This window comes from Gobio gobio, assembly GCF_949357685.1.
Source record: "Gobio gobio genome assembly, chromosome: 7".
Classification (NCBI taxonomy): domain Eukaryota; kingdom Metazoa; phylum Chordata; class Actinopteri; order Cypriniformes; family Gobionidae; genus Gobio; species Gobio gobio.
In genome coordinates, this window is record NC_137103.1 from 8,116,538 (window position 1) to 8,144,374 (window position 27,837).

Below are 27,837 nucleotides of genomic sequence, written 5' to 3' on the forward strand. Positions count from 1 at the left end.
AGGAGATCAGATGGTTGGGGTCAGGTGATCTGATGGTTGTGGTCAGGTGATCTGATGGTTGGGGTCAGGAGATCAGATGGTTGTGGTCAGGTGATCAGATGGTTGGGGTCAGGAGATCAGATGGTTGTGGTCAGGAGATCTGATGGTTGGGGTCAGGTGATCTGATGGTTGGGGTCAGGAGATCAGATGGTTGGGGTCAGGAGATCAGATGGTTGGGGTCAGGTGATCTGATGGTTGGGGTCAGGTGATCAGATGGTTGGGGTCAGGAGATCAGATGGTTGGGGTCAGGTGATCTGATGGTTGTGGTCAGGTGATCTGATGGTTGTGGTCAGGAGATCTGATGGTTGTGGTCAGGTGATCTGTGTGCTGGGGCGTGTCAGCAGTGAGACCTGTGTCAGAGGCAGGCCACTGTTACTCAGGGAACCGTGTTGCACCCTGGGATCACCGTGGAAACGTTGCTTCAGGCGCCACCGCCTCCACCGCCTTTGGACTTCATATTGTACCTGCCAAATGTTAAAGGTCGATAGTTGTTAAGACTTAACCAGTGAAGCATAAAACAGACGGTCTTGCTTCCTATGCCTAGAGTGGGATCTGATAATGACAAATGTGTCTAAAATGTGTGATGTATTAAACCCAGTCCATCGCTGGAAAGCCTCAGGTAATTTGATTAAAATATCAATCGTTTTTAATTCACTCACCTCTCCATTCAAAAAGCAGTACAGCAGTGCCACAATAAAGCCCTGTAATAGCAAACACAACATGAAGCAGAACCAAAACATAACGGTGGATCATTTCTTAAAGCCAGAGAGTAAAGTCATGCATCATCGCCAAATGTATTGCCCAGCTCTAATCTGCTATATGTGAATATAAGGCATGAAGGCAGCAGAGATTTTCTGCTTTGAAACAAGGTGTATTATTAAATGCTTTTGACTTGACAGTTCCTGTGTGTAGGAGAGAGAGTGAGGTTGAGTTGTACATCACCTGTGTGGATGCTAATGCTAGCTCAATGACGTTCCAGATTTTGAAGGTTAGCGCGCTCACTCGATCCGGGAAAAAGGCAAAGAGCACATACTGCAGCCCAAACAGGGACACTAAGAGAAATGTTGATTTTGCCAGCTTCCTACACAATAAAAAAAGATAATGATGATGATTAAAATTCTCCTTTTATATACAGTATCCTCATTTATATTTAAATCATATAAAGCTGTTTTTTAACTGGAGTGTGTGATTTCTGTGACCCTAGCAGTGCCAAACAAAATTGTGCATTTGCCTTTTCTGTCCCAGTAATTACAGTCATTATTTTAGCCATTCTGTTTGGTACCACTAGTGACGCACCTTTAATCGCTGAATGGGCTATTTTCTCTCACCTGTGATGATTAATTTCATTTCCATGCATGTCAGGAGCTTTCAGTTTTGCCACTAATGTCCGAATAATACTCAGAAAAAACAGCATGTTTACCTGAAAAACAATTTCCCTTGAGGTAATTAAAATGACTGTTCTTTGTTGCATAACGTGTTTGATATTTCAAAAATATTATAAGCATGGCAGGACAGTATTATAACTAATTCTTTAAAACAATATAAGCAGAGAAAGATATTGTAAGCAGAGCCATTTGAAAGTTAAAACACTGTTTAAATCTGAGAGAATAGGCCAGAAACATTTACTGGAATGTTTGCTTACTGTGATAAAAATGATGACTGGAACTCGCAATATCCACCATATCCAGCCATGATCTCTCGTCTCCCAGCATCTGACAACACACACACGCACACACACACACAAGTTGGGTTTCCATGTTTTATGGGCACTTTCCATAGAAATAATTATTTGTATACTGTAAAAAATGTATATTATATCCCCTAACTCTACCACTAAACCCCCCTAAAATCACAGAAAACTTTATGCATTTTTACATTTTCAAAAAACATCACATAGTGATTTATAAGCGGTTTTCCTTATGGGGACCAAAACTGTGGACCAAGGATTTTGGATATATTGCCATCTTTGTAGGGACATTTTGTCCTCATAACCTAAGGTTTACCAGGAACACACACACAAATGCATGCACACGCACACACACACACACACACACACACACACACACACACTGTGTGTGTTCTCATGCACAACCATGCTGGTTTAAAATAGCCACTCTTATATAATACAAATATAATAAATTAACTTTTGTTGTTGTCCAGTGGAGGCTGATATAAATAAAGAAATTCCCTTGAGAGGTCAGACTGAGCTTAAACGACTATGACTCTGAAACTGATTTGTGAACTTGTACGTACCCTTCATCCTGGTGCAGGTATTTGGCCAAACTCCAGCTGATAATAATGAGCATTGGGATCCCTGTGGGAACAAAACGTAATTGCTTTAAAATTTAAGCTTTAATTGTATATGTAATATTGCCAGCATGAGACCTAAATCAGGGGCAATCGCACTAGACTTTGCATTCCATTGACTTCCCATTCATGCGTATGCAAATACAGGAAACATATGCGCCGATCATTCACTGCTTTCATCTTTTGCTGTTCAAGTTTGCATGAGTTTGCATGACCTGTGAAATTGCATATTGACCTCTCAGCTGAATATCAAACAGCAGAAATCATCATTTTGGTTGTTGACAAGAAGTTTAAAAGGAGAAGAAGTTTTTGTATAAATTATTATGTATTGTTTATAATTTATGTTTATTTAATTAATCAAAGCAGAAGCCCTGGAGTATGACACCATATCCTGTTGCTCACATCCATGCCATGAATTAAATAAATATGCCTGTTTAAAGGGATAGATCCACAAATTAAAATCCTTTCATCATTGTCAGGGTTATGTTTGATTCTGTTCTGGTATAGTTCAGATCTGTTCCAGTTTTCCCTTTGCTTGTTTGTTTCCAGGAATTCTGATTAGTTACACGCCTGTTTTAGTTCCAGTTAATTAGATGTGTATTTAAGCCCTTAGTTCCCTTGGTTAGTTGTTCAGTCTCGCTTATGTGGGATGTGATTGTGTTTTGTTTCTCCTGTGTTTCTCCTACGTGTTAGATTAAAGACTGTGTGATTGTATTCTCCGTCACTGTGCGCTTCATTGCAACCCCACAAACTGTTACAGAAGACCAAACCACAAAAGGATTTAAATAATGGACTTACCAGCAGTTCGATTGCTCTGCAACTCTTGAGGACCACACAAGGAAAACTTTAGACTGTGGATGGTCCTTGGGGGAATTTTTCTGCATTCCGTTCACCATCTCCCTGCTGAGGAGGACATCACCAGCCTCACTCTGGACCCAGAGCCCAGCCACCTGCCTCCCACCCCTTTACAAACGAAATGCCACCCCAAACACACAGCCAGAGCCTGCTGTGATGCCAGAGAGAATGCCTGTGCCAATCATCCCCCTGGAGCCCAAGCCCGAGTGAAAGTATGACCAGATATGTGAGCCGGCAACACCCAGTGGGTATGCTCGTGGAGTACGAGGGCATGGAATTGCCCACACTTCCGCCACTGAGGGTGAGCTGCATATAGCCTCTGGAAAATATTATGAAGATTTTCCCCTGAGTATCCCGTCTCCACTGGTCCCGTTCAGCTCCAAGTTTCCTGCATCTCTGCTGGTGCCGCCCACTTCCAAGTCTCCTGTGTCTCTACTGGACATGCTTAACTCCAAGTCTCATGCAGCTCTGCTGGTCCCACCCAGCTTCAAGTCTCCTGTGTCTCTGCTGGTCCCACCCAGCTTCAAGTCTCCTGCGTCTCTGCTGGTCCAACCCAGCTTCAAGTCTCCTGTGTCTCTGCTGGTCCCACCCAGCTTCAAGTCTCCTGTGTCTCTGCTGGTCCCACCCAGCTTCAAGTCTCATGCAGCTCTGCTGGTCCCACCCAGCTTCAAGTCTCCTGTGTCTCTGCTGGTCCCACCCAGCTTCAAGTCTCCTGTGTCTCTGCTGGTCCAACCCAGCTTCAAGTCTCCTGTGTCTCTGCTGGTCCAACCCAGCTTCAAGTCTCCTGTGTCTCTGCTGGTCCAACCCAGCTTCAAGTCTCCTGTGTCTCTGCTGGTCCCACCCAGCTTCAAGTCTCCTGTGTCTCTGCTGGTCCAACCCAGCTTCAAGTCTCCTGTGTCTCTGCTGGTCCCACCCAGCTTCAAGTCTCCTGTGTCTCTGCTGGTCCCACCCAGCTTCAAGTCTCCTGTGTCTCTGCTGGTCCCACCCAGCTTCAAGTCTCCTGCGTCTCTGCTGGTCCCACCCAGCTTCAAGTATCCTGTGTCTCTGCTGGTCCCACCCAGCTCCAAGTATCCTGTGTCTCTGCTGGTCCCACCCAGCTTCAATTCTCCTGCGTGTCTGCTGGTCCCACCCAGCTCCAAGTATCCTGTGTCTCTGCTGGTCCCACCCAGCTCCAAGTATCCTGTGTCTCTGCTGGTCCCACCCAGCTCCAAGTATCCTGTGTCTCTGCTGGTCCCACCCAGCTTCAATTCTCCTGCGTGTCTGCTGGTCCCACCCAGCTTCAATTCTCCTGTGTCTCTGCTGGTCCCACCCAGCTTCAAGTCTCCTGCGTCTCTGCTGGTCCAACCCAGCTTCAAGTCTCCTGTGTCTCTGCTGGTCCCACCCAGCTCCAAGTATCCTGTGTCTCTGCTGGTCCCACCCAGCTTCAAGTCTCCTGTGTCTCTGCTGGTCCCACCCAGCTTCAAGTCTCCTTCGTCTCTGTTGACTCCACTCTGCTGCGTGTATCTGCCTCAGATCTTCCAGTCTCCAGCTCCGCTCCAGCCTCCCTGGCTCCGCCTCCAGCCACCGAGTCCATCACTCCACCTCGGCTCAACTTCACCTTGGCTCCTCCCTCCCTGGGCTCCACCTGGGGCTGTCATCCTTACGGCTTCACCAGACTCCCTCATCCTTCCGGGTCCACCTTGGTCAGTCGTTACTCTGCCTGTGCCACAGACTTCTAGGCCTTCAGCTGAGCTTCATCGCTCCACCCCTTCAGCTCTGTCGGGCTCTGTCTTTCCTCCAGCTCTGCCTCAGTCCGCTGGTACCCTGGCTCCACCACAGCCTTCAGATCCATTGGTGTCGCTTGATCTCATCGGCTCTCCACCTGGGTCTCCACCTCCATCAGCTCTGTCTCGGTTTATTGTCCCCCTGGGTCTGCCTGCCACCCCCCCTGATGTAATCCTGTCATCATTTACTCACCAAATGTGATTCCAAACAATATGACTTAAATTTTTCTCCAGAACATAAAAGATGATATTTGAGAAATGTTATTAACCAAAACGTTTTGGTTGTGTCTCTCGTCTGTGTCAATTACTCTCAATTGTGTCTGCCATTGACTTCTAATGTATGGGGGAACAAATCAATAGGAACCAAAACTGTTTGGTTAATAAAATTTCAAAAAATATTTGTTCTGGAGAAAAATGAAAGTCATAAGGTTTGGAATCACATTTGGTGAGTAAATGATGACAGGATTACATTTTTGGGTGAACTATCCCTTAAAGACCTCCCCTAAACACAATAATATTCAACCAAAGACCCTCTTGTCACTGAATTACATAACAAAATACGGCAAGTGTGCACAAATATTACAAGAGCTTTTCTCAGAACTCAATGAGTTTTAATCAGCTGGTGTTTTAGTGATTTTTCATGCCTGTATGAAATCAGTTCTCTTCAAGTTCACACAGGAATCCTAGGTGTAGACAATCACATTAACTTGCAACATCCACTGACAGAAAAGTGTCAATTCTCTCTGGAGAAAGGAACCTACCCCAGCCGAGCAGGATGTACCAGTGCAGGCGTCTCTTCTGTGACCGCAGGGAGAGGTTAATGAGGCTGTGGAGATAATGACCTTCCACCAGGAGCCAGCTGTAATTTGCCAGGATGCAGTAATTAGACAGGAACAGTGCCACTTTGCAGCCAGGCTGAGGGAAACCCCGGAAACACATCATCTCTTAGAGCTTATCTGTGCATTTATTTACATTGTATATGTACAGTGTAATGCATTTATGTGCATGTGCGTGTGTTTACCGGATGAGAGTTGCAGTGGTAGTACTCCTGTGAGTAATGCAGCGCAGCATCTCTGATGAAGATGAAGAATGCTCTCAGGATGAAGGACAAAAAAAGCTGCATGTGGATCAAGTTACGAGTGCAGTGCAGCTTCCTGGAGGGGGGTTGAGATGGAGAGAGATTTAAAGAGAAGACAGGGCCTATAAAGTCAATAAAACATGCAACACATCATGTAAATAAAAATGTGTTTAATTCCGTCTGGCATGCGGAACTAGACGTTTTCCTAAACCCAAATGTAAACGTCAAAGCGTTAAACCTCTATATCATCACGACGCCAGCCTGTACAAAAAACTTGGAACACGAATGGCTGAATTCTTTGGCTCACAGAGTTTAGCAGAGCGACGGCTTAGGCTTAGACAAATTCGCTACAGTGTTGGGACACTTCCCATCTTCCATGTTCTCACTCAGAATGACACCTATTTTCATATTAACTTCTTTTTGGAGGATTTACGATTGTTATCACTAACAGAACAAGGACTGGAGGAGAGTTTCTCTGCACTTGAGGACATGCACACTAACTGAGAGTAGATTGTGTGCTGCTTTTAAAAAGGAATAGAACGGTTTGTGCGTGTTTAACATGAACTGTAACTTCCTAGGTTTTGTTGGTATGAACATTTGTGTATGTGAACGTTTGAGTAAGTGGCCACACAAATACAGTGGCATGAAAAAGTATATGAACCTCTTGCAGAATCTGTGAAAATGGGAATAATTTTAACTAAATAAGAGGGATCATATAAAATGCATGTTATTTTTTATTTAGTACTGTCCTGAATGAGATATTTTACATATTGTTTTTTTACATATAGTCCACAAGACAAAAAAAATAGCTGAATTTATTAAAATAACCCTGATAAAAAGTTTCTGAACCATTGATTCTCAGAGCTGTGTGTCGTTCCCTGGATGATCCACGGCTGGCTGTCTGTGTGTGTGTGTGTGTGTGTGTGTGTGTGTGTGTGTGTGTGTGTGTGTGTGTGTGTGTGTGTGTGTGTGTGTGTGTGTGTGTGTGTGTGTGTGTGTGTGGACTGGTAATCATCACGTTATGGGGACAAAATGTCCCCACAAAGATAGCAATATCCGAAATCCTCATCCTTGTGGGGACATTTTTAGGTCCCCATGAGGAAAACATCTTATAAATCAGACTAAGTGATGTTTTTTGAAAATGTAAAATTGCAGAATGTCTCCTGTGAGGGTTAGGTTTAGGGGCAGGGGCAGTGTAGGGGGATATAATATACGGTATGTACGGTATAAAAACCATTACGCCTATGGAAAGTCCCCATAAAAGATGAAAACCAAACATGTGTGTGTGTGTGTGTGTGTGTGTGTGTGTGTGTGTGTGTGTGTGTGTGTGTGTGTGTGTGTGTGTGTGTGTTCTCTGGATGATCCACGGCTTTGTTTTGTGATGATGTTCATGAGTCTCTTGTTTGTCCTGAGCCGTTAAACTGCCCAATGTTCTTCAGGAAAATCCTCCAGGTCCTGCACATTCTTCAGTTTTCCAGCCTCTTTTTCATATTTGACCCTCTCCAGCAATGACTGTATGATTTTAAGATCCATCTTTTCACACTGAGGACAATTGAGGGACTCAAACACAACTACTAAAAAAGGTTCAATCATTCACTGAAGCTCCAGAAGGAAACACAACGCATTAAGAGCCGGGGGTGAAAACTTTTGAACAGGATGAAGATGTCCACATTTTTCTTATTTTGTTAAAAAAAAAAAAAAAAATTCATTTAGTACTGCCCTTCAGAAGCAACAGAAGATACTTGCATGTTTCCCGGAAGACAAATTAAGTAAAATTTACCTTGATTTTCAAATCAAGCTCTTAATGCGTTGTGTTTCCTTCTGGAGCTTCAGTGAATGTTTGAACCTTTTTTAGTAGTTGTGTTTGAGTCTCTCAATTGTCCTCAGTGTGAAAAGATGGATCTTAAAATCATACAGTCATTGCTGGAGAGGGTTCAAATAAGAAAAAGAGGCTGGAAAACTGAAGAATGTGCAGGACCTGGAGGATTTTTCTGAAGAACATTGGGCAGTTTAACGGCTCAGGACAAACAAGAGACTCAAGAACAAACATCACAAAACAAAAAAAACAGCCGTGGATCATCCAGAGAACACACACACACACACACACACACACACAGACACACAGCCGTGGATCATCCAGGGAACGACACACAGCTCTGAGAATCAATGGTTCAGAAACGTCTTATCAGGGTTATTTTAATAAATTCAGCTATTTTTTTGTCTTGTGGACTATATGTAAAAAAAATGTATGTAAAATATCTTATTCAGGACAGTACTAAATAAAAAATAACATGCATTTTGTATGATCTCTCTTATTTAGTTAAAATTATTCCCATTTTCACAGATTCTGCAAGCGATTCACATACTTTTTCATGCCACTGTAGCAGCTTCACCAAATCGCATGTTTTTGAATAAAACCTCTGAATAAAACGGATGTGTTTTTTCCTCCTCGAGAATTTATTGTAGTGTTTGTTAAGGCGAGTATACTTATACTTAGAGGTACTCCACTATCCCTTCAGTGCATAACTCGTCCGTTTGTGCTATGGACATATATGATACCTGAAATCATGCAGGTTGTTATTTTTATTGTACTAACAATTTTAGTTTTTCAGCAATAAAACAGGCCAAATATTCATATAGACTTAGGAGAGACTCGAGCCATATTTAAAGACCAGGTGCCGGTTGCACTAGTGTAACCCCTCCTGTTCGACCCGCCAACTCCAAGCGGGACTCGAACTCATGTCCGCCAGCATGAGAGTCGGACCCTTTAACAAGGAGGCTAAAGGCTGCAACCCCTAGTGTCCGTCTCTAGAGCGTCTCTTGAGATCAGAGGAGTGAGGTTTACTCACACAGCAACTACTAGCTGGCCTCTGTTACACTCACCCCCCTAAAACTCACTCCCATCCGGGTCACGGCACCAATGTCACCCCTCCTGTTCGACCCGCCCGCCCCAAGCGGGACTCGAACTCGGGTCCGCCGGCATGAGAGTCGGACCCTGTAAGATGGAGGCTAAAGGCTGCAACCTCTAACTTCAGTCACTAGAGCATCTCAAGTTGCACCATTAAAATTAGTTGAAGTGTAACTGTAATATTTACAGTTTATAACTGTAATATTTAGCGTAACTGTAATATTTACGGAAGTATCCGAGCAGGAGTAACAGTTGGAATAAAATCGCAAATTGAGCTCGAATTTTCCCTGACAGACTTCAGTCCTTCAGATATATAGTATATGATAATGTTGACATTTTCACTCGCTTACATTTTAAGAGAGAGAACCTTATGTGAATTAATTACTTTGTTAGAGGCTCTTCAACACAAACCTGTCCTGCGTCTCTGTGTCAGTCTGTGTTGTGCATTTTATTTATATATGAAAATGTCCATTATGTTATTTATGATTAGGTAGTATCGTATTTTAATGGAATCGTGTTTTTACTGTTAGGAACTTGCGACCATTGGTGGCTAACCTATTAGTACACTTGATATGCTCAGAAAACACATGTAAACACACACACACACACACACACAGTTTTTTACCTGAACACACACAATACTGTGAGAGCAATGCTGAGTGAGACAAGAGAGACGGCGTATCCCACAGAATACATGATCTTCACGTAAAAGAAGTACTCGTGTGAGACCAGCACCTGTGAGAAGAGATACGAGAGAAGAGTCGATTCGCATTATGTAACATTTACACTGTCATATATTTGTGTTTCAGTGAATGAAAGTGAATGTTCTTCTGTGTTACTGGTTCATTGAAATGAAAACGGGATGGTTTTACTGTTATACATGCATTTACTGTCTTTCTTTCTTTCATTTTTAATCTGTCCTAAAGTGAAATTTCTTGTTTGTTGATGTTTATGAAAGAACATGAGCACAGAAATAAAAAGTTTTTTGATATTACAGAGTTGTTGGGAATATGAAAGTTGTCATTAAGCCCATGGCCACAGGCGAGCTCGTACGGCGGGAACATTTCAGACCAGCCATTTTCAGTGCAGTTTTTTATCACAGCTCCTGCAGACAAGAGACAAGGAACAAACAACAAGCAACACAATTACAACCCTGTACAACAGCTTAACCCGGAGGGTCACCCAGATTACTCTTGATTGTTGTCAAGATTTTATACAATATATAAGCCAATAAATCACATACGTCTCCCATAATGAGTCATTGTTTTATTAACCCTATAAAGCCTACTGTATCATATTTGATGTAATAATTTCTAACATGATAAAAAAAACTTTGCTGAAAAACCTGTTGCACATAATCTCCTCCAGAAGAAGAAGAAGAAGGTTTATTTGTTCATCTCTCAATCATTGTATTGCATTATATGTGTTAAAACTACAGAGCTTTGATCATAAAACTAAGCATTAAATATCATCTTACTAAGGCATATTATTGGCAGATATAGAGTGATATTTATATGCATTTATGTAAGTAGTCGCTCTACTGTTATAAAGATCAAATTTATATTACAAGCAACAGAATTTCATCCATATAAATATCAGCATCTGCACCAAAAAGCATATTTCTGCTCAGTTTGGGCCTCTTAATCAGGGTTAAAGATATAACATTCAGGAAGGCTTGTCTGTGAAAACCTAGAATGCACCTGACCTTTGACCCGAAGGAAATTGGGGCACGGCCGAGACACGGTCTCTCCCACTTCAGCATGAGGCCAACAGTTCAGGTCATCCCATAAAGCATTGCAACCTGTTCAGAGGGGATGGAGGTGGAGTAAAACAGAATTAGGAGCAAATCTGAAACACTCCGCGTTTCTAATTATTGTTCTACTATGATTCTAAAATGTAAAAATCCAAAAATTTTTGGTTACACGATGGCCTTTTTGTCTCATTTCTCAACATTGCATCGCCACCAGGTAAATCTATATCTGAATGTCTACCAAATACAGCGTTCCTAACCAGGATTCCCAAGTTTTTACAACAAAACCTGTCCAATTGCTACGCCCAAACGTGTTTCAGGGGGGTTCCCCGGTAACAGTCGCGTTCTGGGGGATGAATCTGCATTTTTTTGGCGGGGTTCCTCTACTAAAATTCGCATTCCTGGGGCTAAATATCACATTATTGGGGTCGCTTCAATCCGCGCACATGAAAAACAGTGTTAAAGTAGCCCAATACCACAGGAAAAACGCAGACTTGGCAACACTGTTTCTAACCATAAAGGAGCAGACCTAAATGCTAGTTCGCAGTGGATTGCGGAAGACTACTGTACTTGTGAAATGATCGAAAAGTCATGCAAAATCGTTGGTTAAAGAAGAGTGAAAGCGCTAAAGAACATTCAGCTATTAAAACTTATGCAATCCTGAAATTTTATGTACAGAAAATTAGGAGTTTTCAGATATTAAAATAGTTAGAAGTTGTCATTACATCAAGGGCCTCATTTATAAAACTTTCTGTAGATTTCATCCTAAAAGTGTACATACGCATAAAATCTATTTTCAGATTTATAAAATCATGTGTACGGCAGAACCTGTGCAAAAATCCCTTTATAAATCCCAGTCAGCAGAAGATTGTGCGTGCATCTCCACCCCGTCTCCTCCCCGAAATCACCATATATGAGCTTACAGCGTCTCCTTTTACTATGGATAACCTCATCTGCTATCAATTCCATCTTCAAAGGTATAAGACATTAAAATAAAAAAATTAGATACAGACTACAAATGCCATTTGTGCCATCACATTGCATTGCTGAAAATCATCCAATATCCTTTTTATGTTTTAGAATAAATCAAATATCCATAAAAACAAAATTGTATAAAATATTTCTCAGATTAAGTTTTTAGAATAAAGTTGATTCATTCATTTCCACCGGCCAAATTCATTTTAAACACATTCATGCACATTAAACAAATTCATGCAGTTTTGTTGGTAATGTGAACATATCTTTTAGGATGTATAGGCTATTTTTAAAGGAAATAAATAGGCCTACTTATTTATTGCAGTGTAAATACAATTGTCTGCGTCACTGACAAAGTATATTGAAAAGGAAATGTGCACATCTTAACGTTTTCTTCATTTTATATCCTTCAAATACAGTGGTATTTTTCATAATTTTGTGAAGATGCCTTTACACGAAATCAACACCAATGTAGCTGTGGTTGTACAGTGAGCTCTTATTATTGGACCCATTCAAACCGGACAATGAATGAACCACAGAATCCTGCAGTGTCTGTGATATCGAAGTAAGTGTGCATCACTGATCATCGTGTTCACACTAAAAATATTTTGTCATAACATGAGATCAGCAGTTTAGTTTAAAGAGGAATGATTGAAATTAGCCTATTTTTAATCCTTGCTGTCATTAAAACATTAATCGGAAGTGGCGTACGCTAGACTGGGTAAACCCAGCCCGATCTTCCGGCGCCCTGCAGCTCAGGTTGGAAACCTGTACATATTTATATCCTGCTTCTGTTACAAATTTGCGGGGACCAATCACAAACCGGCTTATCCACCTGGCGCGTTATTGACGGGTTTAACACAATGACGGATAGAGAAGTGATGGATCGTTGGTCTGATTGGTTGAAGGACTATCCAATTGACCTATCGGTAAGCCCCGCCCCCCTTAGTTACTGTTGCTAACTCGGACAAACAAACGGAGTTGCTATATCTTACAGTGACAGCTGTCAGTGTGAAAACCTTTTCCCAAGATGTTTTTGGACACAGAATGTAGCGTATACCCCGTCCGAATGATGGACAAACTTTACTGATGGTTTATCAAGTTTATTATGTCCTTTTTCACTTTTACGAAAAATCATCGTAAAAGCTGAACAAACAAAGCATAAGAAGTGCGCATTAACGTCTCATTCACAAACTCTCCGTTGCATTACCATTAACATACACAGCAAATTACACAAAAACACTCATACGACTAACAGTAAACAAACATATACACAGACCGTATGCCTTTTCGAGGGTGCAGTTAATAACTGGTAAACTTTGTATCTGCAAAACAACTCCGATAAACTGCTTGCGAGCTCTTCCTTTCACTACGTTACCCATAGACTATAATACCCATCAAAATATGAGTCCTCCTTAGTAGGACAGATAATGTAGACCTTAAACATATCTAAAATTAAATTAATTTACATATAACCAGTTTAATATGGAGAGGCACTGAAATGAAGACCTTCGTGTTTTTGACCTACAGTGTTACATGACGTGAGAACAGTTAGTTATTTCGGTTTGTATGTTAGCAGGGACTTTAATCGTAAATTAACGAGAGTTTGACAAACAGAAAATCCTCTCAGGACACCTGGAGTCAGTGTTACAGTACCTCAGGCATGACGTTTTAGCATTTTTGTATCATAAACACCATCAAACCGATGAGAGCTTCCGATTTCCAATGTTTCTCTATGGCGCTGAAACCTAGAGATGTCCGAGTTCCGGTCCCAGCGCAACTGATACTCAACTGCTATTGGCTCATCTGCGTTCGAGGGGAGGGGCTTACCGATAGGTCAATTGCGTACAGAGTAATTTGAACTATGCCCATTGATCACGCCTCTTGGGGTCTGATTGGTTCAAGGACTATCCAATTGGGTGTGGGGGCTTTGAATATTGTTGTGGAAGGTGGAAATTTTGCCAAATGTGTGGAAGCTGTTAGGGGTGACCAATGTCCATACTTTTAGCCATATGGTGTACTTGCATCTCAGCAGATTCATTAGTACTGTTAGAATAAATCACCAAATTAATATTTATATGCTAGAAACTTTGTGTAGTAGCCTTTCAGATCGTTCATTTACCCCCGAGCCTTGCTAATTAGATAAGAACGAGTGTATGAGGATTACTCTTTATCATTTGTAATCCAATGCAATCTATTTGCATTCTTGCACTTGTTTCTCTCTCTCTCTCTCTCTCTCTTTCTGAATGGCACAGTCTCTCCTTTAGCCCCTTTTACTGTCTCTCGCTCTCTGTCTGATGAATGGCAGGAAAAGTTGTGCAGGGTTGTAAATGTTTCTCTTGGTACCTTCCCCAATAAAATACAGAGATGAGAGTTTGTGAGGACCAAAGGAGATCTGTGCAGCGTTTTACTGTTATTGTGATGTGTCTGTGTTGACAGGCCTGTATTGACTGCTTCCTGTGTGTGTAAAGGACGCACAATATTTTGAGAAAGGATTTCTGCTTATAGAGTGAGAAACCTTAAGCCCTGTTCACACTGACAGTTTTATTGTTGGAGGTCTGAGAGTGGCCGTGTGTTGGATGTTTCTACTGATGGATGAGTATTCAAGAAAGCATGTTATGCTACATACCTGGGTTAGTTTGTGGATAGTTGAGTAGTAGTAGAATAATTAATTTAGAACACAACGTTTTTAGCTAACTGAGTCTTGATATACTTAGTGAAATGCACTTAAAGGGTTAGTTCACCCAAAAATGAAAATTCTGTCATTAATTACTCACCCTCATGTCGTTCGACACCCGTAAGACCTCCGTTCATATTCGGAACAGAAATGAAGATATTTTAGTGTAAAGCTGATGCTGAGAAAGGCTTCAGATAGGCCTCCATTGGCATTCAGTACATTTACACTCCCAAGACCCATAAAAGGCTCTTAAAACGTCGTTACAAAGTCCATCTCACCACAGTGGCTCTACAATAATTTTACGATGCGACGACAATAGTTTTTGTGCGCAAAAAAAAATCTAAATAACACCTTTATCCAGCTTGTTCTTGTCTTCCGTGTGTGCCTCCACGACGCATGCGCGAGAATATGACGTAGCGGCGGCGTTCGGGAATCCATGAAATGCACACTTAAGCCCCATTTTGAGAACTACGCCGAGACCTAAAGCACGATCAATGTAGAATCCAACCGCTTAGACACGCGCGTCTTCCTCTGCTTGTAAACAAATCGCTTCTGGGTCATGTGTCCGAACGCCGGATCTGCGTCATATTCTCGCGCATGCGTCGTGGAGGCACACACGGAAGACAAGAACAAGTTGGATAAAGGTGTTATTTTGATTTTTTTTTTGCGCACAAAAACTATTGTCGTCGCATCGTAAAATTATTGTAGAGTCACTGTGGTGAGATGGACTTTGTAACAACGTTTTAAGTAGGGGTGTGCATTGGGACTGCCCTCACAATTCGATTTGATTACGATTCACCAGGTAACGATTCGATTCAATTCGATTCTACGATGCATTGCGATGCATCAAAATTCTACTGCACACAACAAGGCAAATTTTTAATCAGTCACGAGGCAATACAAGCAGTCAGATATTGAACAACAGATTTTATTGGCTGCTATGTGTGTATTATCACTCTCCTGTATCTTTGACATAAATGTCATTAAATAAAATAAAATTGAATGGTACAGGGTATTGGATATGGCATTTTCAAACCTGAAAAAGAAAACATAAATCACTGCTTTCAGTGCTTTGAATGAGAAATGTTTCTCTTCTCTGCTTTAGAACCATTTGAAATTAAATAGAGCAATAATAACAGCCAACTTTTTCCAGCAGTGAACATAAGTGTTTTAATTAATCAGTCATCTCCCTCCGCCTCAGCCATCTTGATTGTTGTTGTTGTTTTGACCCCGGAAGTAATTGAAACTTCACAACTTTATTGTCCAACTCAAGGCCAGAAAATAAACGATGACATAATCGATTATGGCACTTAGCCGCATCGATGCTGAATCGTGCATGCCCCGCATTGCGATGCATTGCCGAATCGATTATTGTTGACACCACTAGTTTTAAGTGCCTTTTATGCGTCTTGGGATTATAAATGTACTGAATGCCAATGGAGGCCTATCTGAAGCCTTTCTCAGCCATCAGCTTTCAACAAAAATATCTTCATTTGTGTTCCGAAGATGAACGGAGGTCTGACGGGTGTCGAACGACATGAGGGTGAGTAATTAATGACAGAATTTCCATTTTTGGGTGAACTAACCCTTTAAATCTTCAAGATGGCTGGACTAATTTTATCTTGTCAAATTGAGTAACCAATACTCACATTTTCTGGTTACCAACACAAACACAAAGTTGTATTAAGCTTTACAAAAATAATGAAGTACTTTACTTCCAAATTCTAAGGTTTCCATGAGTTTTCTAGGTAAAGTCAACAATTTACCTATTACCAGCATATGTTCTTCATTGGCTGCACGCAAACAACATCTACTGTAGGGCTGGGCGATATATCGCATGACATTGTTAAGCGCATCTTGTCAGTAAAGCCGGTTCCTTGATTAGTAGTATATTTCCATCACCTGCTTTCAGATGGAGCAGCATTTCCTACACAGAGCCGTAGTTCACTGACAAGCGGAGCCATATCGCATTAATTATCGCAGGCGATACATCCGTGATAATTAATGCGATATGGCTCAGCTTGTCAGTGAACTACGGCTCTGTGTAGAAAATGCCGCTCCATCTGAAAGCAGGTGATGGAAATATACTACTAATCAAGGAACCGGCTTTACTGACAAGATGCGCTTAACAATGTCATGCGATATATCGCCCAGCCCTAATCTACTGGATGTTTGTTTCGTGTTGTCGACATGATGAGAAGACGCTGTTCCCTTTTGAGGGAGCTCAACGCTGCCTCTGATTGTTGACGCTATGGGAACGCTTCCTTGTGACCGGTCTCTAAAGCACATGTGAAACGTCATCAGCTTCTTTGTCTTCAGGAAGCGCTATATGTGAAACTGTCCGACTTATTTGTTGTTTGTTTGTCTGAAAAGGTTAGGAAAGAAATATATGTATAAGAAGGCTAGCAAACAGTTCAGAAGTTGTGTGTCTCCATGTCTGTGTCTACACACCTTTTGCATTATCTGTTTGGGAGTGAAGCATGCACTGTCAGCTCTTGAGGGGGAGTTCATCTCTCTATGAGAGTTCTCCACTCCCTCTTGGCTCTTTTCTCAGAGGAGGAAGGCCAAGCTCATGCTCCCTGTGGTTCAGGTCCTGCTGTTGCCGAGGCAGCATGGCGGGCCACGTATGGAGTTGGCAGAGGAACTTGAGATGGGCCCTGACCTTTCTCAGTTCTCACCTGCCAACCCAGTTTGCCTACCGTTTTCTTCCGATCTGAACGAAGGCATGGAGTTGGCTATGTGTGGCTCTAAGGGGTGGGGTGTGGCCAACATTGGGAATTAGAGGAAACGCCATCCCTCTCCCCCACTTATGAGGAATTATTGGAGGTTGTGACTCAAGCCGTAGAGAAACTGAGTCTTGCCAGGCCAGATGAAGAGCAAGAGTGTCATAGAAAAAGCTAATTAGATGAATGCTTCGCCTGAATCAGCATCGTCATTGAAGGCTCTGACACTGCCCACCAAACCCTTCAGAGAGAAATCGGGGTTTGTGGGCAAAGTGTACGCCACTGCAGGTCAGGATGGTGCATGTCTGCACACCTGCTAAAATACCTGAATGAAGGCAAGGGAATTGGGCTGGAGGTGGTGAAAGAACTCCACCTGGCCACAGATCTGGCTCTCCGCACCGAGACGTTTTCTGCGCTTTCAAAGGATGAGCACTTGGAATGGATCCAGTAAAACCAAAGGCATCGTTACTCTTCGTATAACTGTTTATAAAGTGCTGAGGAAGATCTGGAGCTGAAATTCAGACATGCTAATGGCTGTTTTGTTTCCAAAACTTGCTGTAAGCGGTTGACCAATCACAACAGACTAGGCCATCTAACCAATAGGGGTGTAACAATACATCGATATAGATCAATACATCTATCTAAAAATTGATACCTGTAGGCTATTTATATATTTAAGAGGCACATTTGTTTTAATACTCTCCACATTTTCACACAATGTCAGTCAACGTGTGCATTCTCGTTTAAATTACCTTTCAGAGCTTGTGAAAGACGCTCAGGCCAGTCTATGGAACTGATCAGTGTCCCGATCAGGTAGCCTAGAAATCTAGACGCACCCTAGCGGCAGAATTAATTTTTTTATTTTTTTATTCACGGCAGAGTTGCGGAGGTTCTGCGTGCTACTCGTAAACATAGAAGCTGGCGAACAGCGGTCTATCGAAACGGCTTTGGCCGCGACTCTGGAAGACTTGGAGTTAAGCTTTTATTTGAGAAAAGAGCAAATAACGGCACTGAAGTCATTCTTAAGAAAAGAAGATGTGTTCAAAGTTTTGCCGACCGGATACGGCGAAAGTCTATCAACTAACGTTAGCTCGGCTTCACCTTCTTCTTTGCTCTGGTTGGTTGTGGCAGTCATGGCGCTATCCAATTGCATGCAGAGGGAATTTGAAAGACAACCGTTTATCCCGCCCCTCGGATTGAGCCCTGCTAATGGGGAGTTTCCAGACCCAACATCTTGATGTGGGTCTGGCTTGTCAGGCTACCGATCAGGCTGAATCTTCACGAAAGTTTATAATTTACTATGTTTAAAGCCTTGCAAAAAGCATCGCGCACTCATAGGCCATTGCATTGAGTCTTCTTTTACTTATTTTTACTTATGCTTCAGTAGATAAAGGTCTATGGTTTTGCGTATAAGGAGAATAGAGCGCTATGAATCGTTCTTCACACACAGTAACTGAAATTTACTGAATAAACTGCTGCATAGGAGCGTTGCTCGCTGTGACTGTGTTGCTTTAAGCGCATCATTCTGCACACAGGATGCGCATAAGTAGCCTGATCCTACCAGATTCCCGTACATTTCATTTGTACAGAGAGTCTGGCCACTCTCCATTGACAAGCGTTAACTTCCTTGAAGGCGGAAACTCTGTTGAAGTTTAAAACTATTGGATCTGCCATAGCCAATCGCTAACGTTTGGTCGTGACGTATAAACAGCTCGGTATGACTGCTCGCTGCCAATATCAGTCGTTCCTCCATGTTGAATGAGTTACTCCGGGCTGGCCTGCCCCTGTTTATCACGTCACTTCACCATGTGACAGCAGCAAGCAGGCTCCTGATTGGTTAACGCGCCGCAAACAGACGCCAAAGTTCGGATTTTTCAACTCAGGCATCAGACACGAATTCGCTTCAAATACGTGAAAGCACCAAATAAAATCACTCGCGCGTATCGCGCAAGACACTCTGCGCGCGTCTGGAGGTCCTGTGGTGCGTTAGACGGTGCCACAGGACCTCCAGACGTGCGTCAACGTGTCTTTACATTCGCTGCGTCCCAATTCGCATACTATCCGTACTAAATAGAACTCGAAAAAAGAATTAGTATGTCCCAAATCGTAGTTTGTTAAAAAGAGTATTCCAAAGATTCCCGGATGGTTTACTATTTCCAGTCAGAATTCGAAGTGCGGATCGACGCGCACACTCTAACGGCTGATATTGCCCATTGCAAGATGGACGAGGATTTGATTAGAACTACAAACGCGGATAAAAAGTGTTAAAAAACTACAAACATGACGGTTATGCGAGTCCGACGGTTAAGTAGAGAGGTTTAGAAAAAGGGGTTTGAGTGATCAATTATCAGTATTTAACCTGACGGAAAGATATTTATTCAATGTTATCCATATTAACACATGAGGGGAGTCTCTGCATTAAAGACCCACAGACGGCAGATCAATGGGCGACTACTCTTCTCTCCGATACGGTAGGAAATTAAACTGAATGTGGAGGATTTGAACTGTGAAGATGATTGACAGGGCAGTTTAAATGGTGACGGGATGCATGTAACTAAGCAACAGAGTCCGTTATAGACGATGAAGTTGTATGTCCCAAAGCTTGCATACTCTTCTGCTACACACTCAAAAGTATGTACTTTCTCTTCACAAAAAAAGTATATACTTTTAGGTCATAGTATAAGTAGGCGAATTGGGACGCAGCAATTGACTCAGTCCAGATGGTCTATTCGCATTTGGTGTGAACGCAGCATAATAGCACATGTTCTGTCCTACCTATAATATGTTGTTGCTTCATTAAAAATCTGCGCAATATATTTAAAAGAAATGCATTTTAATTTGATATTATTTATATTAATTTCCCCCCCTTGTTTATCAGTTGACATAAGCTGTCATTAGATTACTGTGTGAATATTTTATTTGCGGATGTCCCAATCAGGGTGCAGGATGTGAAATTTTTAAATAAATGTTTATTTTATATATTTTGGTTGCAGTTGTGAGTTAATAAAAATTGAACTGGTTGTGTAAAATAGGCACATAATATCGAAATATTCATTGATATACCCCTGAATCGAATCGTATTGTAGAACTTTTTGAGGTATCGGAAAATATTGTATTGCTGGCTATGAGAATCTATATCGTATTGAATCGTGATGAACCCTCCGATTTACACCCCTACTAACCAATAAGAGCAGAGTAGGCTCTCGGAAAGGCGGGGTTTAGAGAGACTGATTCCTATATCAAACCATATCAGACACTGTGAGAATTACTGTCACAACTTTTAAAGTTCACAGTGTAGTAATAATAATAATAATGCTGTTCATATGAATGTTTAAATGATTGTCAATGCATGAATTAAAATTCATATAAGCAATGTTTAATTCGCTGGAAGTCGGGGAGTCCGTTGCCAATAGATGTTCCAACTATATACAACTATATGACCAAGATGGCGGCGCGAGTAGATCGCGAGGCTCAGCGTCTCTCCAGATTCTGCAATTTTGCGGTATTTTTCCTGTTCTTCTCGGGTCTGTTCGCACAGAACAGTTGTGCCTTTACATCGTACACCCGCGCTGAGCTTTTGGATATTGGTTTGCGAATTTCCGACAGTTTTATGGACAATCTACAACTCCTTCCTGAGATCGCTAAGACACCGGTGACTCTGCACTCTACCCGGCCGGGCGGAAGTGCACGCAGACGGCGGCGTGATCGTAAACAAAGGCGAGGGAGACGTGGAGGAACGCGTGCTAAGCTAACGCTTACTCCTCATCGGCTCTCTTTACCCAGCATTTTCCTTGCCAATGTACGGTCGCTAGTGAACAAAATGGAGGAGATTCGACTCAGCATCACACACAGTAAGAAACTTTTGAACTGTAACGTCCTAATATTCACGGAAACCTGGTTAAACAGCGGAATACCGGACACCGCTATCGAGCTAGCGGGACGCCACACACTCCGGGCGGATAGAACATTAGATGGCTCCGGGAAGAGCAGAGGGGGTGGATTGTGCATTTATATTAACAAAGCTTGGTGCACAAACTCTGCTATTGTTGGGAGTCATTGTTCAGCTAACCTGGAGTTTCTCATGGTTAAATGTAGACCGTTTTATCTACCGCGGGAGTTCACCTCCACTATTATCACAGCAGCTTATATTCCACCCGATGCTGATGCCAAGCTTGCTATGAAAGAACTTCACGCAGCCATCAGTAAACAACAGACTGATCACCCGGAAGCTGCGTTTATTGTTGCAGGTGACTTTAATCACTCAAACTTAAAGTCAGTGCTACCCAAGTTTCACCAGCATGTTTCCTGCCACACCAGAGGAAACAAAACCTTAGACCATGTCTACACAAACATGGCCGGAGCTTACGTTGCGACACCCCTCCCCCACCTGGGACAGTCAGACCACCTCTCTTTGTTTCTCAGACCCAAATATTCACCCCTCATCAACCGCGTGAAGCCATCAGTAAAGACCATCAAGGTGTGGCCTGCGGGGGCAGACTCCACACTCCAGGAAAGGTTTCTAAACACAGACTGGAGTATGTTTGCTTCTCAAGCCACCAGTGGCGCTCACACGGACATTGACTCCTACACCTCCTCAGTATTGGATCATATCAATACCACCATCGACAGTGTTACAACCCAGAAACAGATCACCACATACCCAAATCAGAAGCCTTGGATGAACAGGGAAGTACGACTCCTGCTGAAGTCACGCAATACTGCCTTCAGATCAGGAGATGCACAAGCCTACAGCGCATCCAGGGCAAACCTGAAGAGGGGCATCAAAAAGGCCAAGCACTGCTACAAGCTTAAGATTGAGGGTCACTTTTCCAACTCTGACCCTCGACGCATGTGGCAGGGCATCCAGGCCATCAGTGACTACAAACCCCCCCACTCCACCCCCGCAGCCACTGATGTCAACTTCCTGAATGAGCTAAATTACTTTTATGCTCGTTTTGAAAGAGACAACAGAGAAACTGCCACCAAGCTCAAACCCTCAGCTGACCACCCACCAATCACACTCTCCACCACAGATGTCTGCAAGGCACTGAGCCGGATCAGCGCGCACAAGGCTGCTGGACCAGACAACATCCCTGGACGTGTGCTCAGGGCATGTGCGGAGCAGCTCGCTGGGGTTTTTACAGACATTTTCAACCTGTCTCTCGCCCAAGCAGCTGTACCATCATGCTTTAAACGCACTTCCATTGTGCCAGTGCCGAAACACTCCAGCCCGAGGTGCCCTAATGACTACCGCCCTGTAGCACTCACACCCATCATTATGAAGTGCTTTGAGCGGCTGGTCCTGGAACACCTAAAAGACTCTATACCATCCACATTGGACTCACACCAGTTTGCCTACCGCAGCAATAGGAGCACAGAGGATGCCGTTTCCATGGCACTGCACTCTGTGCTCACCCATCTGGACAGTAAAAACACTTATGCACGCATGCTGTTTGTTGACTTCAGCTCAGCATTCAACACTGTCATCCCATCCAAGTTAATTGCCAAACTTGGAGACCTGGGCATCAACACTTCAATGTGTAACTGGATTTTGGACTTCCTAACTGACAGACCCCAGAATGTTCGATCAGGATCCACCTGCTCCACATCCATCACACTCAACACTGGTGTACCACAGGGCTGTGTGCTAAGTCCGTTTCTCTACTCCCTCTTCACCTCCGACTGCAAGCCTGTGTATGGAACTAATTCCATCGTCAAGTTTGCGGACGACACTACGGTGATTGGTCTCATCAGCAACAACGATGAGACTGCCTACAGGGAGGAGATCCAGCACCTGGCCACATGGTGCGCTGATAATAACCTGCTCCTCAACACCACCAAAACGAAGGAGCTCATCGTGGACTTCAGGAAGGAGTCAAGAGGCACACACGACACCATCCACATCAATGGAATGGCTGTTGAACGTGTCTCCAGTTTCAAGTTCCTGGGGATCCACATCTCGGCGGACATGTCGTGGACGACCAACACCTCCAGCCTGGTCAAGAAGGCTCACCAGCGCCTCTTCTTCCTGAGGACACTGAGGAAGAATCAGCTCTCCTCGGCTATCCTGGTGAACTTCTACCGCTGCGCAATAGAAAGCATCCTGACCAACTGTGTGGCAGTGTGGTATGGGAGCTGCTCTGTTGCGGAGCGCAAGGCACTGCAGCGGGTGGTGAAAACTGCCCAGCGCATCACAGGGACTCCACTGCCTGCCATCGAGCACATCCAGAGGAAACGCTGCCTGCATCGAGCTCGCAGCATCCTCAAGGACTCCTCTCACCCAGCCCACAGACTGTTTTCTCTCCTGCCCTCCGGCAGGCGTTTCAGGATCCTCCGGACCAGGACCAGCAGACTAAAGAACAGTTTTTTCCCCAGAGCTGTCTCTTTATTGAACTCAAACCCCCGTTGATCCACTTCCCTCATAAACTGATAACTCTCCTACCTCACATCTGCCTTCACTTTGTTATTTGCACTACTGACTGTTTATTACAGTAACAACTGTTTACTTATGCATTCTGCACCACCATACCGTAACTGGATTATGCTCATTTGCACTGCCGACTGTATTTACAGTAACAATGTTTACATTTGCATTTTGCACCGTACTTCTAACTGGAATATGCAACCACTTTCCACTGCACTTTTACACTTTCTTTCGGATAGCTCTGTCCATAATTTATTGTACTAACTTAATCCACTGCTATATTCCTCATATTAGCCTAACATATTATTGTATACCTCTAACTGTAAAATTCTGTTCAAGTAATAACCGTCTGTATATTTATTCATAGTACATAGTCACCTGTAAATTCTGTCTATAGTAATAGCCATCTGTATATTTATTCATAGTACATATTCACCTGTAAATTCTGTTTATAGTAATAGCCATCTGTATATTTATTCACTGTATATATTCATCTGTAAATTCAGTTCTACTTATAGTAATAACCATCTCTCTACTTATACATATTTATATATATTCAGAACATTTTTATGTCCTGCACTTACGCAACCATTGTATATATCCTGCACTTGCTGCTATTGCACTTCTGGTTAGACCTAAACTGCATTTCGTTGCCTTGTACTTGTACTTGTGTAATGACAATAAAGTTGAATCTAATCTAATCTAATCTATATCAGGCAGCGGATTGCTCATTTGCCGTTTGCAGATTGTCATTGCTCATTTTCAGAAAGTTGCGGCATCGGCGACAGTCACAACTGTGTTATGAAGCTGACAATTCCTGACACTTGCTCACAGTGTGATGAATTCTTCTCCCTCTTACCTACACTCAACCACATCTCTTACAGGAGAGGAATCACGCGAGCTCCACGTTCTTCACTCCTATTGGTAGACAATCAACCTCATTTGCATGAAGTTAAACCTTTCTCAACCTGAACATGTCGGACACACCCACAGTGCAAAACCGTCGATCGCTGTTGCTTAAGTCACAGTAAATCAACAACTCACATTGATTCTCATTGACTTCCGATTGCTTTGTTGCTACAAATCACTGTAAACGGAGTATTAGACTTTATGATGCTGTCACTTAAACACAGACCATCTCTCAACGGAAAATGGATCCTGAGGAGGCAATAGTCATGCCTGCATTAGATCAGCAATTGAGCGTGTACTCACTGCGCTGGAGGACGTCATACAGCTAATCTGATAAGGGCGTGATTTATGGAATATGGATTATAGGAGCCATTCTCTAAACTTCCCCCCAGATATCACATTACACCTTTTAGGAACACACTTATCATTTTGTTTGTCCACATAAACGACAAGTATAAAAGGCATTAGGTGTATTGATGTGTAAGGAGCAGGCTTGTGGAAAACACTCTGGGCATATCGAAAATAGCTGCCCTCTATATGAACTCAATCTTCTCATTAGGTGTGTGTGTGTGTAAGAGAGAGAGAGTGAATGAAATGGCTCGCCTGTGTGTGTGGACCCGGTCTCTGTCAGGTTCTCTTGATAGATGATGTTGTAGCAGTTTTCCTCCTCTCTGAGTAGCACTAAGTTTAAATCACATTCTGGAGGAATGGCACACACCTTCACTCACACACACACACACACACACACACACACACACACACACACACACACACATTGGTATCAAACACAAACCAAAAACATTACTACATTATTTAACATGAACTAGCAAAGAACAATACGTCTACAGATTTATCAATCTTAGTTAATGTTAATCTCAACATTTATACATTTTTAAGTACACGAATGCACTGTGAACTAAAAATCAACATGAACATTTTAATTAACTAACATTAACAAAGCGTAATAAAATGCTTAATGTTAATAGTTAGTTCATGTTAGTTAATGCATTACCTGTTAACAAAGTGTTATCAAACAAACAACTCAGAAAGTAAGGCTTCAAATAAAGAAATTAAATAGGCTATAATACAATACAAATATGAACCTCTTCTCAGGACAAGGGGATTTTGTCATTTCGGGACAAGCTGTCTCACATTTTGTATGTTGTAATTTGATCAAATGTAATCAAATATCTCTTTTTGATTACAATAGTTTGGTATTTATGTAATTTGTTGTTGATTCATGACCTGTTTTGCGTTTATAGCTTTGAATCAATAAGCAAGCGTACCCCATATAACCTAACATACCCCTCTTTAGTAACTATAAAATAATATGAAATATACCATAGGGTGACCATATTTTGATTACCGAAAACCAGGACACTCGGCCCGGCAATAAGATGCTCAAATGATACTCGAAGTTTACTCAAAGATTCCTTATGTCAATACATTTAAATTATGGCCCCTCAGTATGGATAGAAAAGTGTTATATTAGGGCCAGGACAGGACTTGAAAACAGGACATGTCCTCGGAAAACAGGACGATTGGTCACCCCTACATATAAAAGATAAGTTTCTGCAGTACATGTTTCATACATCACCTGTATAAACCTGTATAAACATAGTCTGAACTCACGTGAGAATAGACGTGAAGTAAAGCCGCGAGAGCAACCAGGTGTAAAACGGCAGAAATCTTCATTTACAAATCTTCTGAGGGCAGGACTCGATAAAACCCCAATAATTCCCGTCTTCAGATGGAAAGATCTCCAGGCGCGCGGTCCCTCTGAAGGAAAGTTGCATCTCCTCTCGCGCATTCCTTGACGCTCGAGCGCAGTGAACGGACACGAATGTGCGCGCGACGCGTGCGGTCAGACTCGGCGCGCGAGCGACTGATGATCCAGACACTTTGCTTTGCTGACATCTGACTATAAACTACGCACTCCTATCCATCTGCTGCACTCAAAGAACATGTTGACCCAGAAGAAACACGTTTTTTTTCAATGTAGTTTTTTCATGTCATTACATTGTTTGGAGCTTAAGAAACAATTGAAGGGGGAAAAAAGTATATTTTATTCATATATGTCCTCTATAGTTCAAATGACATGAAATTACATGTAAACAATGGGATTTGTTTTTAATTCATCAATCAATTTTTAGGTTTCAATTTTTTTTTCTTTAAGCAAACTTTGTTTAAAGATGATTCTGAATAACAGAATGGTTTGATATATAATTTTACTTTATGCAAAATGTGGGTAAAATAGCCATACATAGGTTTTCCCATTCAATGCAATGTATCTATACACTGTGCTCTAGGTGCAGCATGTAATGAAAATAGAAGTGTAACAATGGGAATAGTAATTAGCAACATTTTCATAATAATATCTAATATTTCATAGGAATATTGATATGTAATTTATTTCCCTATTCATTTGTTGTGTCTCCCAAAATGCCTGATAAACATGTGTATGAAATCAATGCCCTGTTCTGTAACATAGTCATATTTTCAATAGAAACCCCATAACATTTTCCTGAGATATTAATCAGATTTAAATTTGAATTACAAAATATTATCATATTTCCATAAGAGTGCTAAACATTAATATCAGACGTCCAGGCAGAAGCTGTTGTCCTGGTGAAACCTCAAAACATGTGTTATCTCTGTAAATCTCTGAATGTGCTCTGCAGGACATCCAGACTCAAAACTGTGACGTGTGGTGTGTCAGAGACATTCACTCAAATATAATGTCCACTACAGAGGACTAAAGCCTGAGTCCCAGGAGGATATGATCACAACTGTGAAATGCAAAGCAAGAAATATTCCAGTTTTCCATGGGTAATTTTCTGTTACCATCCATAATGCAATTGCTATGGTGTTCTGAGGCACACACGAGTATTTGGTTGTTAGGGTCTCTCCATAAATGTAATTATGGGATATTTTCTGTTTTCCAGAGTAAGTGTCACGATTGACCAGTGAGTGCCCGTGATCACCACCTGAGGGCACTCCATCCTGGACTGTCATTCATTCAAAGACTACATTACCCATAATCCTTTTCCCGGACTCATCAGCACTCATTGTTTAAACCTGTGTCTCATTACCCTGTTTACCTCACCCTATGTAAGCCTGGTTATCTCAGTCATTCTTTGCGAAGTCTTGTTTAGTGTTACACTGCATTTCTGAGCGGTTTCCACGGTTTTATGTCTCTAGGTTTGTTGGATTTCTTGCCTGCATGGGCATCACTAGGCCCTTTTGAGGGGGGCTTCAGCCCCCTCCAAACTTCTGTCCAGCCCCCCTAAAAAAATGTGTGGTTAACCTTTATAACATATGATACTTGCGGGAGGCTTCGGCTTCGTCCTGTCTTTTAGTCAGCGTGTTCTTCAATCCGCAGCGGCGTCGAATAGAGCACACGTCAGAAGCAGAGGTGTGTGTGTTCAT

The 27,837-nt window shown here is 42.3% G+C and overlaps 1 protein-coding gene across 1 annotated transcript; it reads right to left on the reverse strand.

Annotated features, from left to right (window-relative positions):
- Positions 1–350: 350 nt before the first annotated feature.
- Positions 351–27,639, reverse strand: sctr (secretin receptor; the record flags this gene model as incomplete). Its single annotated transcript, XM_079820634.1, has 13 exons — positions 351–503; positions 699–740; positions 982–1,120; positions 1,368–1,459; positions 1,682–1,751; positions 2,293–2,353; positions 5,726–5,879; positions 5,986–6,118; positions 9,576–9,685; positions 9,946–10,055; positions 10,656–10,751; positions 25,012–25,126; positions 27,628–27,639. 13 exons carry the CDS (start codon positions 27,637–27,639, stop codon positions 351–353), a joined length of 1,287 nt encoding a protein of 428 aa, XP_079676760.1.
- Positions 27,640–27,837: the final 198 nt, after the last annotated feature.